The sequence below is a fragment of the Paramormyrops kingsleyae genome, chromosome 3 (genome assembly GCF_048594095.1).
Source record: "Paramormyrops kingsleyae isolate MSU_618 chromosome 3, PKINGS_0.4, whole genome shotgun sequence".
NCBI lineage: Eukaryota > Metazoa > Chordata > Actinopteri > Osteoglossiformes > Mormyridae > Paramormyrops > Paramormyrops kingsleyae.
In genome coordinates, this window is record NC_132799.1 from 43,041,252 (window position 1) to 43,060,018 (window position 18,767).

Here is an 18,767-nt window from a genome sequence, read left to right on the forward strand (position 1 = left end):
CATTTATGTTGAGGTGTTCCACTAATAATTTGTCCACTTTAGTTTCAGCAATGTCCCAATTAACAGCATTCAGCTGGAATTCACCAATTTCTATTCCTACAATTTCAAATTTACCATTACTTTGATTTACATCATCAAGCTCAAACTGGCAGAGGTCGACCAATACGGCTTCTATTTTCAGCCTGTCTTGGTGGTCGTCTGCAGGCTTTATGGAGACTGTCCTTTCATTTAACACAAAGACCTCTAACCCATGCACGTCTAACCCCTTATCCCCCCCAGGCTGGTTGGTGGGTGGAGTTGCTGGGGAGCACTCTTTTGCTTCACCCCAGCAGATGATTTCATCCCATTTGTCCCAGGCTGCCCAATACACATCATCCGTCCAGCTAACTGCCTTGGCAATTGCCTTTCGGTTGTGTCACACGTTCAAACTGTCAGCCTGGTCAGAGGGTGATTCTGCTGGGGAGCACAGCTCTTCCTCATCTCCCCGGTCAATCACCTCTCCCCACTTGTCCCATGTTGCCCAGTACTGGTCATCACTCCAGCTGACAGCTTTCGCCATTCGTCTGATTCTGAATGAGGAAAAACAACATACAGGTAATGCAATGGAGCTGTCAGTCACTCCTGACACATGGAATACAGGTCAGGACTGATTGGCTGAAGAGTCCTCACACCTGGGTTTGAACAGCTGACCTACAGGTTATCCCAAAAACCTGCATACACACCGGCCCTTTGCGGATAAGATTGGTCACCCCTGTTTTAGGGGTTAGGGTAAGGATTTTAGGGTTTTTTTTTGGGCTAGCGTTAGGGCTATCTATTAGCACTATCCTCCTGACTCTCGGGCTTTTGTTTGGTGTGCATGTGTTATTTCCTTTAGCCATTTAGGATTAGTAGGACCTCATAATCATAAAAACCAAAAATTTTTTTGAACAATTAATAGTTTTAAACAAAAATGATGTCCTTATATGAGGACGTAGGGTCTCAGGAGGTTAAGGTAGCCTAACTCGACAAAGTACTGTAGCTCAACTCGACAGAACACCGGAACCATCCGCATCTGAATGTAACATGAAAGCGCAGGAAAGCACATGCAGAAAACTTAAATATCAATACGAAACTATAGCTAACTTGCACATAAAATTTTGATAGAATTAACGCAGTAGCCCGAAACAGTAAACATATTTTAATATACATGCAAGTTTGACAGATACTAAATAATAAGATCATTTATACGATAATATGGGAGCAGAAACTTAACGTACCTCGCCATCTTGGTCCAGAAATGGAAGTGAGGCTGCGTGTTTCAAACTGGCAGCGTACGTCCCACATGCCATATGATGCCTAATACGTAACCAAGCAAAGCGGCCATAATGTGATTAAATAATAACATACCAATAATTCGCGTTGTTATGTAATAATAAGAACAGAATTCTATAAGATGAATTTTAAAGATTAGTATACAACAGCATAAAAATGATGACACTGAAAGTTTGATTAATCACACGATCAGCTCTGGATAATATCAAACAATGACTTAAAGAGACACGTGAAATGAAGTGATAAATACACGTGAAATATAAAGTGATATCGGTATGTCAAAACGTTATGTTACACACACCGCCCAACAATTCAAGAAGCTGTAGCTAGATTAAGGCCGTATTCACAATTTACCCGTGTGCCTTATACTGTAACCGAGCACGATTATCCCCGGCTGGTCTGCACTCTCCACATTGCACTTAATGATCCTGGCCTGAGCGATTTTTTGTGTTGAAGAAAACGAGCGAAGGGAAGTGCTGTGGCATAACTGACTGAAATTCATGATTAATGCCTTTATTTTACGGCTTATCTGGAGTCGTTTTCAGCACGATGTCACACATAGATTAATTGACTATGCAATGCAGCGATTTTTATTTATTGACATTTACCAAAGAGTTTTTGCAGACTAGCTGCATGTTATACCGCCATTGAAAAGGTACCATGCTACCGCATTTTTGAAAGCTGTTGTGTATTATATAATTATTATTATAATAATAATTGATACTTTTATTGATCCCTGTGGGGAAATTGTCTTCTTTACACCTCCCTCAATTTGCTCTTTATAAATCAAGCTCTATGTGAAAGACAGTCACCTGTGTGGGCCCCCAGGAAGCTGGGTGTTAAGGGCCTTGCTAAAGGACATGCTGAGGTTGGGTTTGGACCGGTGACCTTCTGATTACAGGCACAAGGACTTAGCCCATGTACTGAGCCACACCCCCCCCCCAGTTGTGTATTAGTAGCATTTATGATGTTTCTCTAATGTGAGCTAGTACATAACCCAGCTAGTACCAACCGTTGCAACAATACTCTAGTTTTCTGTCATACTCATTGTTTTATTTTCTTGCATTGTCCATTTTTGTTCATAGTCTTTAATATTCCAAATAACGACAATTTCAGATAACTACTGGAACAATGAGTTCTGGAGGGGAGCAAGCTCCGTTACATGCTATAGATATGTTGATCTGATACCTTTCCGTATCAGATTGTTACCACTGTTAAAAACCACAGGTATTTTATTCTGATTGTATGTATTTCCTTATTAGGGCACATTAGTTACTCCTGTTAAAAAATCAGTTTATTCTGACATTGTAAATTTCCTGAAGAGTTTACCCTCTTTAAAATGATGGAGTTCCACTTGTGCCAAAAATATGCTGATATGCATATGAGCTTTCCGTTTCTGACAAAAATTTGTAAACAGCACACAGTCCATGTCGGCTGAGCATGTGACAAAGCATTTGTCTGTGACGACTCTATTTTGTCAATGAGTTTGTCTGTGGAGCCCCTGAAGGAACCAAAAGGTGTCTGCTAATTAGATACCCAGGAATAAACTGTGTGGCCCCTGCCCAAGCATTGCTGCCCAAACAGCAGTCTCCTCCTTATGCCGCCGAGGGAGGAGTAGCAACTGGTTCCCCTGCCCCTTCCCCTCTCCCCCCTGCAGATGAGGATCATAACCATTCAGCGCCCGACTCCACCTCCTTATCAGTGACGACGTGCCGCGGTCAAAAACTCAGGCAGTAGGACGAGGCAGAAAAAATTCTTGCCCCTATGTTGTTATTTACAAATCCTCAAGAGGGAGATAACTTTGGTCATCTGACACTGTAGATGAAGGAGTTGAAGGACATTGTCAGTGACCTGCTGGATCCCAGGCAGAACAGACCTCGCTATGTGGCAGCCCTTCTGATACAGGTCGCCCCGCGCATGGACTGGATGATGATGCATCAGTTTAAGCAGGAGCCTAGTAAATCCTGCGAGTGCTACACCGAACGACTGATGGCAGCCTTCTCCAACTACAGTGGGATGGACCGCCCAGCAAACCAAGAGTGTATGTGATGTAAAATACACTAAGAGAGCTCAGTTCCTTTAAAGAGAGGTACTTATAATACTCTGTATTAGTTTTCGTGAGCTGTCCTCTTAAAAAGTACAACACCAGTACTCCATATTCAAATTGTCCCATGAAAAACTACAACCTCCAAACATCAAACTACATGCTTCTATGTCACCTACACTTCAGACTTCATCCTCAAAATCAAAGCAGTATTAACACAAGCAACATCCATCACTTAAAGCCAATATAAGTCTGCTACAACTGGACTTATATCTAAGCAAAACAAACATTTTACAGGTATGTTCAAGTTTTCTTAAAACTACTGAAACAAATAAATGGCTGCCCTACAGTTCCGCTGTTTTGTTTGTCACCCTGAATTATGTCCTTCATAGTGTGGAAAAAACCGAAGGCTGAGGAATGTTACGTAACACAGCTAGAATGCAATAACTCTCTCTGGTGTAATTCACTGTGTGGTCTTAAGTGTGGTGTCTTCTTCATAACACTCCCTAACTCTTGTATTCATGACCATGAGATAGGGTGGGCTGCTTTTCTTCCTTGCTTTGGCTAGTATTCCTCCCTTTCCTCCCCAGCCTTGGTTGGTGGTTCAGGCAGCATCACCTTGTTTTAGTAGACCCAGGTGCCATACATTTTGAAAGTAGGCTCAAGTGCACAAAATGTTCTAGCAGAAGTCTTAGACAAACTCTGAATTACAAAGTAATCTGACTCCTTCTGAAGCTGTGAGAAATTGTTCATCTGTATTTGCTGCATTGTCACTTGTTGATCTGCGTGTGCCCTGCTCCAGCAGTAAAGGGGAGATCGCGTGCAGAGCTGGTTTTCTGTAGGTCTGAGTAAAAATAAAATATCCTCTTCATACAGGAACCAAGTCTATGGCTGGAAATTTCTGCAACAGAGCCATTTAGTTATTTCTAGAAAAACATATAGAGCCAATGAAGGAACCTGATGTCATAGTAACACAGGTCACTGTCCGTGGTGCTGAATTCTCTACTAGATGGGCTGGTGCTGAATGAATAGGACAGCTGGCCAAAGTGTCTGTGTTCTTCCACTGACTGGCAACGTGACAACGAGGGGGAAAAATTCATACAGTAAATTAGTTAACAATAATTAGTAATCACGTATAGTTCTCATTTATCATGATGTAAAATTCAAAAACCATTTCTGACTATTAATCTGCACATATTAATAATTTAATTAATATTACCTAATTTGTTTATCATTTTCTGCAATCACTGTGCGTTAAAGCAAGATTTAAAACTAGCTGTGAAATTGTTGATGCTGTTGTTGATCTGAATGTTGCTGACGGAGCCTTAGGATACGTCTTCATACAGATGAGTGAGGGGATGGATGCACTATTCTATGGAGGCCTCTGAAGAGAAAAAATTATCCCAATTTTATATTGAGAGGGATGGTTAATTCCTTTTTAATGCAGACTGCGTTAAAAGTCCCTGTTCTGCCGTTGATCTTTTGCATGCATGCTATCATGTATTAGTTTACTCTGTATTTTGATCACATGTCAAACTAAAGAATTTTTGGTCGTATTTTTGTTCCTAATTTTGAAGTAATTGTAAAATAAAAATGTTGTTCTTTTCCGCCGCCATGCTTCGTCTTACTTGTGAAAGTTATGCTTGCATTGAACTTGCTTTGTAGACAGTAAGATCCTGCCGGCATTAATTCTCCACTGTGTGGTAATTTTGAGAAATTGCGCACGTTTCTTATCCCGTCAGAATCGGTAAAACTAACGCCATGCGAATGCGTCTTAGCGCAGAGTTTAAAATATTTACGGTTTCCGGTCAATGAAGGCAGTTTGAAATAAAACAAAAACGTTTAAACTTTCTGGATGCGCAAACTCTCGCTCTTGGCAAGATGGTGCAGATAGTCGAGATAAAGGACTGTTACTCGATGAGAATTCGAATCCATCACTCCTTAAACGTGGAGAACATGGATCCAGAAGGTATTAATGATTATAATGATTAAATGATAATAAAGTTGTAGCTCCTGGTATGTGACAAACGAAATGAACGGCCAAGTCTGCATTGGCCTAATGCTTGTTAGTTTTGAGGTAAAGCTGATAAGTAACACATTTGGTTTTCGAGGTAAAATAACCGACCGGTTGAATAATTCAACTTTTATCTACAGAAATGAATGTATTTAGAACCTCAAACGGATACATTGGAAGCGGAGTTTTAAAATGAGAAAATGTAACGATGTTATAGGAAATGCCGTTCGTTATACTCCCCTTCTGTCTCCCATTCTTGCTCATCTTGTTTAAATAATAAGAAAATGAAAAGCAAGATCACTGTTAGTGACAAAAGTGCAGGACTAAATGTGTTTCATTTAATATTTATTCATTTGGATATGTGTGAGAGTAAGCGTATGCATGGATGTTGTCTTCTGGTTTAGCTTTCTTAGCTTTATCGGTAATTCACATTATTTCATTTATCTGACAATCTGAAGCCCATGGACTCATTTTAAACTGATTTTGTAGTAGAGTATTTATCCAGTTATTGTCATGTTCTTATATATCTCTCTGTGTTCCATTTTGTCCCAGTTCATGAGTTTGTGGAGGACAAGTTCATCTCCATTCTGGTCGTGAACTTCGAGAGGAGCCCACTGACCATGGAGAACTTGCAGTCTCTGGCCCTCAGTGTCCCTTCATTTTATTGGCGGCTCACTGGGGAGGAGCTGGATCCCAGCCTATTGCATGTAGCACCTGCACGACTGCAAGTGGTACATCATGGTACAGAGACTGGTGTCCAGCATGGGGATGGAGAATCACCAGCTGAGGAGGATGACCATTACGGACAGGAGCTGCCATCATCCAGCTCTATAAGGGAGGCTTCCCCTGCAGCTCCGGCATCCACGACTGAGGATGCTAATGGGCTTCCTGAGGCTCTCCCCTTGGCCTGGGGTGAAGATGAGCCCTCATCTCCATCCTTATCTGTGCCTTCTGACACTCAACCTGGAAGTCAGATTGAGCCAGAACATGCTGAGCCCTCCAGCTCCACCTTCTGGATCCCTGTGGGCCCTAACAGCACGTGGCAGCAGCTTGAGATCGAAGGCCGCAACTACCTGCGGAAGCTGGATGAGCTCAGCATCTACGATGGACTCTGGGGCATTACGGACTACGGTGATGACCACACCGTGGTCATGTCCGTGCATGTCTCCGTGCATGTGAGCAGTTCTCTGCGAACATGGGGCGTGAGGCAGGAGGAGAGGCCTCCTCAGAGGCCCGCTGGCACCAGACAGAGGAAGCGCAAGGCCGAGCCCGACGACACCAGCGGCTCAAGTTCTCCTCCACCACACAAGAGGCCCATGCGCTTCTGACTTGATTCCATGTTTTTACGCTGTAAGTTACATTTTTATTTCAACATAATTAGAAGATCCCGCAGGAAAATATTAGTCAGTTACTTAATAAATGACCAAAAAGTAGTTGAATAGGACAGCTGGCCAACATGTCTGTGTGCTTCCACTGACTGGCACCCTGACATATAATGATTTTTAACAACGAGGGGGAAAAATTCATACAGTAAATTAGTTAACAATAATTAGTAATCACCTATAGTTCTCATTTATCATAATGTAAAATTGAAAAACCTTTTCTGACTATTAATCTGCACAATTTAATAATTTAATTAATAGTACCTAATTTGTTTATCATTTTCTGCAATCACTGTGCGTTTAAGCAAGTTTTAAAACTAGCTGTGAAATTGTTGATGCTGTTGTTGATCTGAATGTTGCTGACAGAGCCTTAGGATACGTCTCTATACACATGAGTGAGGGGATGGATGCACTATTATATGGAGGCCTCTGAAGAGAAAAAAATTATCCCAATTTGATATTGAGAGGGATGGTTAATTCCTTTTTTATGCAGACAACGTTAAAAGTCCCTGTTCTGCCGTTGATCTTTTGCATGCATGCTATCATGTATTAGTTTACTCTGTATTTTGATCACATGTCAAACTAAAGAATTTTTGGTTGTATTTTTGTTCCTAATTTTGAAGTAATTGTAAAATAAAAATGTTGTTCTTTTCCGCCGCCATGCTTCGTCTTACTTGTGAAGGTTATGCTTGCATTGAACTTGCTTTGTAGACAGTAAGATCCTGCCGGCATTAATTCTCCACTGTGTGGTAATTTTGAGAAATTGCGCACGTTTCTTATCCCGTCAGAATCGGTAAAACTAACGCCATGCGAATGTGTCTTAGCGCAGAGTTTAAAATATTTACGGTTTCCGGTCAATGAAGGCAGTTTGAAATAAAACAAAAACGGTTAAACTTTCTGGATGCGCAAACTCTCGCTCTTGGCAAAATGGTGCAGATAGTTGAGATAAAGGACTGTTACTCGATGAGATTTCGAATCCATCACTCCTTAAACGTGGAGAACATGGATCCAGAAGGTATTAATGATTATAGTGATTAAATGATAATAAAGTTGTAGCTCCCGGTATGTGACAGACGAAATGAACGGCCAAGTCTGCATTGGCCTAATGCTTGTTAGTTTTGAGGTAAAGCTGATAAGTAACACCTTTGGTTTTCGAGGTAAAATAACCGACCTGTTGAATAATTCAACTTTAATCTACAGAAACAAATGTATTTTGAACTGCAAACGGATACATTGGAAGCAGAGTTTTAAAATGAGAAAATGTAACGATGTGATAGGAAATGCCTTTCGTTATACTCCCCTTCTGTCTCCCATTCTTGCTCATCTTGTTTAAATAATAAGAAAATGAAAAGCAAGATCACTGTTAGTGACAAAAGTGCAGGACTAAATGTGTTTCATTTAATATTTATTCATTTGGATATGTGTGAGAGTAAGCGTATGCATGGATGTTGTCTTCTGGTTTAGCTTTCTTAGCTTTATCGGTAATTCACATTATTTAATTTATCTGACAATCTGAAGCCCATGGACTCATTTTAAACTGATTTTGTAGTAGAGTATTTATCCAGTTATTGTCATGTTCTTATATATCTCTCTGTGTTCCATTTTGTCCCAGTTCATGAGTTTGTGGAGGACAAGTTCATCTCCATTCTGGTCGTGAACTTCGAGAGGAGCCCACTGACCATGGAGAACTTGCAGTCTCTGGCCCTCAGTGTCCCTTCATTTTATTGGCGGCTCACTGGGGAGGAGTTGGATCCCAGCCTATTGCACATAGCAACTGCACGGCTGCAAGTGGTACATCATGGTACAGAGACTGGTGTCCAGCATGGGGATGGAGAATCACCAGCTGAGGAGGATGACCATTACGGACAGGAGCTGCCATCACCCAGCTCTAGAAGGGAGGCTTCCCCTGCAGCTCCAGCATCCACGACTGAGGATGCTAATGGGCTTCCTGAGGCTCTCCCCTTGGCCTGGGGTGAAGATGAGCCCTCATCTCCATCCTTATCTGTGGCTTCTGACACTCAACCTGGAAGTCAGATTGAGCCAGAACATGCTGAGCCCTCCAGCTCCACCTTCTGGATCCTTGTGGGCCCTAACAGCACGTGGCAGCAGCTTGAGATCGAAGGCCGCAACTACCTGCGGAAGCTGGATGAGCTCAGCATCCCCGAGGGACTCTGGGGCATTACGGACTACGGTGATGACCACACCGTGGTCATGTCCGTGCATGTCCCCGTGCATGTGAGCAGTTCTCTGCGAACATGGGGCATGAGGCAGGAGGAGAGGCCTCCTCAGAGGCCCGCTGGCACCAGTCAGAGGAAGCGCAAGGCCGAGCCCGACGACAACAGCGGCTCAAGTTCTCCTCCACCGCACAAGAGGCCCATGCGCTTCTGACTGGATTCCATGTTTTTACGCTGTAAGTTACATTTTTATTTCAACATAATTAGAAGATCCCGCAGGAAAATATTAGTCATTTACTTAATAAATGACCAAAAAGTAGTTGAATAGGACAGCTGGCCAACGTGTCTGTGTGCTTCCACTGACTGGCACCCTGACATATAATGATTTTTAACAACGAGGGGGAAAAATTCATACAGTAAATTAGTTAACAATAATTAGTAATCACGTATAGTTCTCATTTATCATAATGTAAAATTCAATAACCTTTTCTGTCTATTAATCTGCACAATTTAATAATTTAATTAATATTACCTAATTTGTTTATCATTTTCTGCAATCACTGTGCGTTTAAGCAAGTTTTAAAACTAGCTGTGAAATTGTTGATGCTGTTGTTGATCTGAATGTTGCTGACAGAGCCTTAGGATACGTCTCTATACACATGAGTGAGGGGATGGATGCACTATTCTATGGAGGCCTCTGAAGAGAAAAAAATTATCCCAATTTTATATTGAGAGGGATGGTTAATTCCTTTTTAATGCAGACAACGTTAAAAGTCCCTGTTCTGCCGTTGATCTTTTGCATGCATGCTATCATGTATTAGTTTACTCTGTATTTTGATCACATGTCAAACTAAAGAATTTTTGGTCGTATTTTTGTTCCTAATTTTGAAGTAATTGTAAAATAAAAATGTTGTTCTTTTCCGCCGCCATGCTTCGTCTTACTTGTGAAGGTTATACTTGCATTGAACTTGCTTTGTAGACAGTAAGATCCTGCCGGCATTAATTCTCCACTGTGTGGTAATTTTGAGAAATTGCGCACGTTTCTTATCCCGTCAGAATCGGTAAAACTAACGCCATGCGAATGTGTCTTAGCGCAGAGTTTAAAATATTTACGGTTTCCGGTCAATGAAGGCAGTTTGAAATAAAACAAAAACGGTTAAACTTTCTGGATGCGCAAACTCTCGCTCTTGGCAAAATGGTGCAGATAGCTGAGATAATGGACTGTTACTTGATGAGATTTCGAATCCATCACTCCTTAAACGTGGAGAACATGGATCCAGAAGGTATTAATGATTATAGTGATTAAATGATAATAAAGTTGTAGCTCCCGGTATGTGACAGACGAAATGAACGGCCAAGTCTGCATTGGCCTAATGCTTGTTAGTTTTGAGGTAAAGCTGATAAGTAACACCTTTGGTTTTCGAGGTAAAATAACCGACCTGTTGAATAATTCAACTTTAATCTACAGAAACAAATGTATTTTGAACTGCAAACGGATACATTGGAAGCAGAGTTTTAAAATGAGAAAATGTAACGATGTGATAGGAAATGCCTTTCGTTATACTCCCCTTCTGTCTCCCATTCTTGCTCATCTTGTTTAAATAATAAGAAAATGAAAAGCAAGATCACTGTTAGTGACAAAAGTGCAGGACTAAATGTGTTTCATTTAATATTTATTCATTAGGATATGTGTGAGAGTAAGCGTATGCATGGATGTTGTCTTCTGGTTTAGCTTTCTTAGCTTTATCGGTAATTCACATTATTTAATTTATCTGACAATCTGAAGCCCATGGACTCATTTTAAACTGATTTTGTAGTAGAGTATTTATCCAGTTATTGTCATGTTCTTATATATCTCTCTGTGTTCCATTTTGTCCCAGTTCATGAGTTTGTGGAGGACAAGTTCATCTCCATTCTGGTCGTGAACTTCGAGAGGAGCCCACTGACCATGGAGAACTTGCAGTCTCTGGCCCTCAGTGTCCCTTCATTTTATTGGCGGCTCACTGGGGAGGAGTTGGATCCCAGCCTATTGCACATAGCAACTGCACGGCTGCAAGTGGTACATCATGGTACAGAGACTGGTGTCCAGCATGGGGATGGAGAATCACCAGCTGAGGAGGATGACCATTACGGACAGGAGCTGCCATCACCCAGCTCTAGAAGGGAGGCTTCCCCTGCAGCTCCAGCATCCACGACTGAGGATGCTAATGGGCTTCCTGAGGCTCTCCCCTTGGCCTGGGGTGAAGATGAGCCCTCATCTCCATCCTTATCTGTGGCTTCTGACACTCAACCTGGAAGTCAGATTGAGCCAGAACATGCTGAGCCCTCCAGCTCCACCTTCTGGATCCTTGTGGGCCCTAACAGCACGTGGCAGCAGCTTGAGATCGAAGGCCGCAACTACCTGCGGAAGCTGGATGAGCTCAGCATCCCCGAGGGACTCTGGGGCATTACGGACTACGGTGATGACCACACCGTGGTCATGTCCGTGCATGTCTCCGTGCATGTGAGCAGTTCTCTGCGAACATGGGGCGTGAGGCAGGAGCAGAGGCCTCCTCAGAGGCCCGCTGGCACCAGTCAGAGGAAGCGCAAGGCCGAGCCCGACGACACCAGCGGCTCAAGTTCTCCTCCACCGCACAAGAGGCCCATGCACTTCTGACTGGATTCCATGTTTTTACGCTGTAAGTTACATTTTTATTTCAACATAATTAGAAGATCCCGCAGGAAAATATTAGTCATTTACTTAATAAATGACCAAAAAGTAGTTGAATAGGACAGCTGGCCAATGTGTCTGTGTGCTTCCACTGACTGGCACCCTGACATATAATGATTTTTAACAACGAGGGGGAAAAATTCATACAGTAAATTAGTTAACAATAATTAGTAATCACGTATAGTTCTCATTTATCATAATGTAAAATTCAATAACCTTTTCTGTCTATTAATCTGCACAATTTAATAATTTAATTAATATTACCTAATTTGTTTATCATTTTCTGCAATCACTGTGCGTTTAAGCAAGTTTTAAAACTAGCTGTGAAATTGTTGATGCTGTTGTTGATCTGAATGTTGCTGACAGAGCCTTAGGATACGTCTCTATACACATGAGTGAGGGGATGGATGCACTATTCTATGGAGGCCTCTGAAGAGAAAAAAATTATCCCAATTTTATATTGAGAGGGATGGTTAATTCCTTTTTAATGCAGACAACGTTAAAAGTCCCTGTTCTGCCGTTGATCTTTTGCATGCATGCTATCATGTATTAGTTTACTCTGTATTTTGATCACATGTCAAACTAAAGAATTTTTGGTCGTATTTTTGTTCCTAATTTTGAAGTAATTGTAAAATAAAAATGTTGTTCTTTTCCGCCGCCATGCTTCGTCTTACTTGTGAAGGTTATACTTGCATTGAACTTGCTTTGTAGACAGTAAGATCCTGCCGGCATTAATTCTCCACTGTGTGGTAATTTTGAGAAATTGCGCACGTTTCTTATCCCGTCAGAATCGGTAAAACTAACGCCATGCGAATGTGTCTTAGCGCAGAGTTTAAAATATTTACGGTTTCCGGTCAATGAAGGCAGTTTGAAATAAAACAAAAACGGTTAAACTTTCTGGATGCGCAAACTCTCGCTCTTGGCAAAATGGTGCAGATAGTTGAGATAAAGGACTGTTACTTGATGAGATTTCGAATCCATCACTCCTTAAATGTGGAGAACATGGATCCAGAAGGTATTAATGATTATAGTGATTAAATGATAATAAAGTTGTAGCTCCCGGTATGTGACAGACGAAATGAACGGCCAAGTCTGCATTGGCCTAATGCTTGTTAGTCTTGAGGTAAAGCTGATAAGTAACACCTTTGGTTTTCGAGGTAAAATAACTGACCTGTTGAAAAATTCAACTTTTATCTACAGAAACGAATGTATTTTGAACTGCAAACGGATACATTGGAAGCAGAGTTTTAAAATGAGAAAATGTAACGATGTGATAGGAAATGCCATTCGTTATACTCCCCTTCTGTCTCCCATTCTTGCTCATCTTGTTTAAATAATAAGAAAATGAAAAGCAAGATCACTGTTAGTGACAAAAATGCAGGACTAAATGTGTTTCATTTAATATTTATTCATTTGGATATGTGTGAGAGTAAGCGTATGCATGGATGTTGTCTTCTGGTTTAGCTTTCTTAGCTTTATCAGTAATTCACATTATTTCATTTATCTGACAATCTGAAGCCCATGGACTCATTTTAAACTGATTTTGTAGTAGAGTATTTATCCAGTTATTGTCATGTTCTTATATATCTCTCTGTGTTCCATTTTGTCCCAGTTCATGAGTTTGTGGAGGACAAGTTCATCTCCATTCTGGTCGTGAACTTCGAGAGGAGCCCACTGACCATGGAGAACTTGCTGTCTCTGGCCCTCAGTGTCCCTTCATTTTATTGGCGGCTCACTGGGGAGGAGTTGGATCCCAGCCTATTGCACGTAGCAACTGCACGGCTGCAAGTGGTACATCATGGTACAGAGACTGGTGTCCAGCATGGGGATGGAGAATCACCAGCTGAGGAGGATGACCATTACAGACAGGAGCTGCCATCACCCAGCTCTAGAAGGGAGGCTTCCCCTGCAGCTCCAGCATCCACGACTGAGGATGCTAATGGGCTTCCTGAGGCTCTCCCCTTGGCCTGGGGTGAAGATGAGCCCTCATCTCCATCCTTATCTGTGGCTTCTGACACTCGACCTGGAAGTCAGATTGAGCCAGAACATGCTGAGCCCTCCAGCTCCACCTTCTGGATCCCTGTGGGCCCTAACAGCACGTGGCAGCAGCTTGAGATCGAAGGCCGCAACTACCTGCGGAAGCTGGATGAGCTCAGCATCCCCGAGGGACTCTGGGGCATTACGGACTACGGTGATGACCACACCGTGCTCATGTCCGTGCATGTCTCCGTGCATGTGAGCAGTTCTCTGCGAACATGGGGCGTGAGGCAGGAGGAGAGGCCTCCTCAGAGGCCCGCTGGCACCAGTCAGAGGAAGCGCAAGGCCGAGCCCGACGACACCAGCGGCTCAAGTTCTCCTCCACCGCACAAGAGGCCCATGCGCTTCTGACTGGATTCCATGTTTTTACGCTGTAAGTTACATTTTTGTTTCAACATAATTAGAAGATCCCGCAGGAAAATATTAGTCAGTTACTTAATAAATGACCAAAAAGTAGTTGAATAGGACAGCTGGCCAACGTGTCTGTGTGCTTCCACTGACTGGCACCCTGACATATAATGATTTTTAACAACGAGGAGGAAAAATTCATACAGTAAATTAGTTAACAATAATTAGTAATCAAGTATAGTTCTCATTTATCATAATGTAAAATTCAATAACCTTTTCTGACTATTAATCTGCACAATTTAATAATTTAATTAATATTACCTAATTTGTTTATCATTTTCTGCAATCACTGTGCGTTTAAGCAAGTTTTAAAACTAGCTGTGAAATTGTTGATGCTGTTGTTGATCTGAATGTTGCTGACAGAGCCTTAGGATACGTCTCTATACACATGAGTGAGGGGATGGATGCACTATTCTATGGAGGCCTCTGAAGAGAAAAAAATTATCCCAATTTTATATTGAGAGGGATGGTTAATTCCTTTTTAATACAGACAACGTTAAAAGTCCCTGTTCTGCCGTTGATCTTTTGCATGCATGCTATCATGTATTAGTTTACTCTGTATTTTGATCACGTCAAACTAAAAAATTTTTGGTCGTATTTTTGTTCCTAATTTTGAAGTAATTGTAAAATAAAAATGTTGTTCTTTTCCGCCGCCATGCTTCGTCTTACTTGTGAAGGTTATACTTGCATTGAACTTGCTTTGTAGACAGTAAGATCCTGCCGGCATTAATTCTCCACTGTGTGGTAATTTTGAGAAATTGCGCACGTTTCTTATCCCGTCAGAATCGGTAAAACTAACGCCATGCGAATGTGTCTTAGCGCAGAGTTTAAAATATTTACGGTTTCCGGTCAATGAAGGCAGTTTGAAATAAAACAAAAACGGTTAAACTTTCTGGATGCGCAAACTCTCGCTCTTGGCAAAATGGTGCAGATAGTTGAGATAAAGGACTGTTACTCGATGAGATTTCGAATCCATCACTCCTTAAACGTGGAGAACATGGATCCAGAAGGTATTAATGATTATAGTGATTAAATGATAATAAAGTTGTAGCTCCCGGTATGTGACAGACGAAATGAACGGCCAAGTCTGCATTGGCCTAATGCTTGTTAGTCTTGAGGTAAAGCTGATAAGTAACACCTTTGGTTTTCGAGGTAAAATAACCGACCTGTTGAAAAATTCAACTTTTATCTACAGAAACGAATGTATTTTGAACTGCAAACGGATACATTGGAAGCAGAGTTTTAAAATGAGAAAATGTAACGATGTGATAGGAAATGCCGTTCGTTATACTCCCCTTCTGTCTCCCATTCTTGCTCATCTTGTTTAAATAATAAGAAAATGAAAAGCAAGATCACTGTTAGTGACAAAAGTGCAGGACTAAATGTGTTTCATTTAATATTTATTCATTTGGATATGTGTGAGAGTAAGCGTATGCATGGATGTTGTCTTCTGGTTTAGCTTTCTTAGCTTTATCGGTAATTCACATTATTTCATTTATCTGACAATCTGAAGCCCATGGACTCATTTTAAACTGATTTTGTAGTAGAGTATTTATCCAGTTATTGTCATGTTCTTATATATCTCTCTGTGTTCCATTTTGTCCCAGTTCATGAGTTTGTGGAGGACAAGTTCATCTCCATTCTGGTCGTGAACTTCGAGAGGAGCCCACTGACCATGGAGAACTTGCTGTCTCTGGCCCTCAGTGTCCCTTCATTTTATTGGCGGCTCACTGGGGAGGAGTTGGATCCCAGCCTATTGCACGTAGCAACTGCACGGCTGCAAGTGGTACATCATGGTACAGAGACTGGTGTCCAGCATGGGGATGGAGAATCACCAGCTGAGGAGGATGACCATTACGGACAGGAGCTGCCATCACCCAGCTCTAGAAGGGAGGCTTCCCCTGCAGCTCCAGCATCCACGACTGAGGATGCTAATGGGCTTCCTGAGGCTCTCCCCTTGGCCTGGGGTGAAGATGAGCCCTCATCTCCATCCTTATCTGTGGCTTCTGACACTCAACCTGGAAGTCAGATTGAGCCAGAACATGCTGAGCCCTCCAGCTCCACCTTCTGGATCCCTGTGGGCCCTAACAGCACGTGGCAGCAGCTTGAGATCGAAGGCCGCAACTACCTGCGGAAGCTGGATGAGCTCAGCATCCCCGAGGGACTCTGGGGCATTACGGACTACGGTGATGACCACACCGTGCTCATGTCCGTGCATGTCTCCGTGCATGTGAGCAGTTCTCTGCGAACATGGGGCGTGAGGCAGGAGGAGAGGCCTCCTCAGAGGCCCGCTGGCACCAGTCAGAGGAAGCGCAAGGCCGAGCCCGACGACACCAGCGGCTCAAGTTCTCCTCCACCGCACAAGAGGCCCATGCGCTTCTGACTGGATTCCATGTTTTTACGCTGTAAGTTACATTTTTGTTTCAACATAATTAGAAGATCCCGCAGGAAAATATTAGTCAGTTACTTAATAAATGACCAAAAAGTAGTTGAATAGGACAGCTGGCCAACGTGTCTGTGTGCTTTCACTGACTGGCACCCTGACATATAATGATTTTTAACAACGAGGGGGAAAAATTCATACAGTAAATTAGTTAACAATAATTAGTAATCAAGTATAGTTCTCATTTATCATAATGTAAAATTCAATAACCTTTTCTGACTATTAATCTGCACAATTTAATAATTTAATTAATATTACCTAATTTGTTTATCATTTTCTGCAATCACTGTGCGTTTAAGCAAGTTTTAAAACTAGCTGTGAAATTGTTGATGCTGTTGTTGATCTGAATGTTGCTGACAGAGCCTTAGGATACGTCTCTATACACATGAGTGAGGGGATGGATGCACTATTCTATGGAGGCCTCTGAAGAGAAAAAAATTATCCCAATTTTATATTGAGAGGGATGGTTAATTCCTTTTTAATGCAGACAACGTTAAAAGTCCCTGTTCTGCCGTTGATCTTTTGCATGCATGCTATCATGTATTAGTTTACTCTGTATTTTGATCACATGTCAAACTAAAGAATTTTTGGTCATATTTTTGTTCCTAATTTTGAAGTAATTGTAAAATAAAAATGTTGTTCTTTTCCGCCGCCATGCTTCGTCTTACTTGTGAAGGTTATACTTGCATTGAACTTGCTTTGTAGACAGTAAGATCCTGCCGGCATTAATTCTCCACTGTGTGGTAATTTTGAGAAATTGCGCACGTTTCTTATCCCGTCAGAATCGGTAAAACTAACGCCATGCGAATGTGTCTTAGCGCAGAGTTTAAAATATTTACGGTTTCCGGTCAATGAAGGCAGTTTGAAATAAAACAAAAACGGTTAAACTTTCTGGATGCGCAAACTCTCGCTCTTGGCAAAATGGTGCAGATAGTTGAGATAAAGGACTGTTACTCGATGAGATTTCGAATCCATCACTCCTTAAACGTGGAGAACATGGATCCAGAAGGTATTAATGATTATAGTGATTAAATGATAATAAAGTTGTAGCTCCCGGTATGTGACAGACGAAATGAACGGCCAAGTCTGCATTGGCCTAATGCTTGTTAGTCTTGAGGTAAAGCTGATAAGTAACACCTTTGGTTTTCGAGGTAAAATAACCGACCTGTTGAAAAATTCAACTTTTATCTACAGAAACGAATGTATTTTGAACTGCAAACGGATACATTGGAAGCAGAGTTTTAAAATGAGAAAATGTAACGATGTGATAGGAAATGCCGTTCGTTATACTCCCCTTCTGTCTCCCATTCTTGCTCATCTTGTTTAAATAATAAGAAAATGAAAAGCAAGATCACTGTTAGTGACAAAAGTGCAGGACTAAATGTGTTTCATTTAATATTTATTCATTTGGATATGTGTGAGAGTAAGCGTATGCATGGATCTTGTCTTCTGGTTTAGCTTTCTTAGCTTTATCGGTAATTCACATTATTTCATTTATCTGACAATCTGAAGCCCATGGACTCATTTTAAACTGATTTTGTAGTAGAGTATTTATCCAGTTATTGTCATGTTCTTATATATCTCTCTGTGTTCCATTTTGTCCCAGTTCATGAGTTTGTGGAGGACAAGTTCATCTCCATTCTGGTCGTGAACTTCGAGAGGAGCCCACTGACCATGGAGAACTTGCAGTCTCTGGCCCTCAGTGTCCCTTCATTTTATTGGCGGCTCACTGGGGAGGAGTTGGATCCCAGCCTATTGCACGTAGCAACTGCATGGCTGCAAGTGGTACATCATGGTACAGAGACTGGTGTCCAGCATGGGGATGGAGAATCACCAGCTGAGGAGGATGACCATTACGGACAGGAGCTGCCATCACCCAGCTCTAGAAGGGCGGCTTCCCCTGCAGCTCCAGCATCCACGACTGAGGATGCTAATGGGCTTCCTGAGGCTCTCCCCTTGGCCTGGGGTGAAGATGAGCCCTCATCTCCATCATTATCTGTGGCTTCTGACACTCAACCTGGAAGTCAGATTGAGCCAGAACATGCTGAGCCCTCCAGCTCCACCTTCTGGATCCTTGTGGGCCCTAACAGCACATGGCAGCAGCTTGAGATCGAAGGCCGCAACTACCTGCGGAAGCTGGATGAGCTCAGCATCCCCGAGGGACTCTGGAGCATTACGGACTACGGTGATGATCACACCGTGGTCATGTCCGTGCATGTCTCCGTGCATGTGAGCAGTTCTCTG

At 42.1% G+C, this 18,767-nt stretch overlaps 2 protein-coding genes across 2 annotated transcripts; both read left to right on the top strand.

Moving 5' to 3' along the window:
- Nucleotides 1–5,079: 5,079 nt before the first annotated feature.
- LOC140588404 (uncharacterized) lies at nucleotides 5,080–9,155 on the top strand. The gene is made up of 3 exons (XM_072710395.1): nucleotides 5,080–5,324; nucleotides 5,922–6,719; nucleotides 8,364–9,155. The coding sequence occupies exons 1-2, from the start codon at nucleotides 5,237–5,239 to the stop codon at nucleotides 6,695–6,697; spliced, it is 864 nt and encodes a 287-aa protein (XP_072566496.1). The 5' UTR covers nucleotides 5,080–5,236; the 3' UTR covers nucleotides 6,698–6,719; nucleotides 8,364–9,155.
- Nucleotides 9,156–10,811: 1,656 nt separating this feature from the next.
- On the top strand, nucleotides 10,812–14,039 carry LOC140588401 (uncharacterized). Its single transcript, XM_072710393.1, has 2 exons — nucleotides 10,812–11,603; nucleotides 13,248–14,039. The coding sequence occupies exons 1-2, from the start codon at nucleotides 11,591–11,593 to the stop codon at nucleotides 14,021–14,023; spliced, it is 789 nt and encodes a 262-aa protein (XP_072566494.1). The 5' UTR covers nucleotides 10,812–11,590; the 3' UTR covers nucleotides 14,024–14,039.
- Nucleotides 14,040–18,767: the final 4,728 nt, after the last annotated feature.

Bases quoted from the DNA above. Each gene is read 5' to 3' on its own strand.
- LOC140588404 (XM_072710395.1), top strand. From the start codon at position 5,237: ATGGTGCAGATAGTCGAGATAAAGGACTGTTACTCGATGAGAATTCGA. The intron at 5,325-5,921 runs GTATTAATGATT...ATTTTGTCCCAG, and splicing joins GGAGAACATGGATCCAGAAG to TTCATGAGTTTGTGGAGGAC.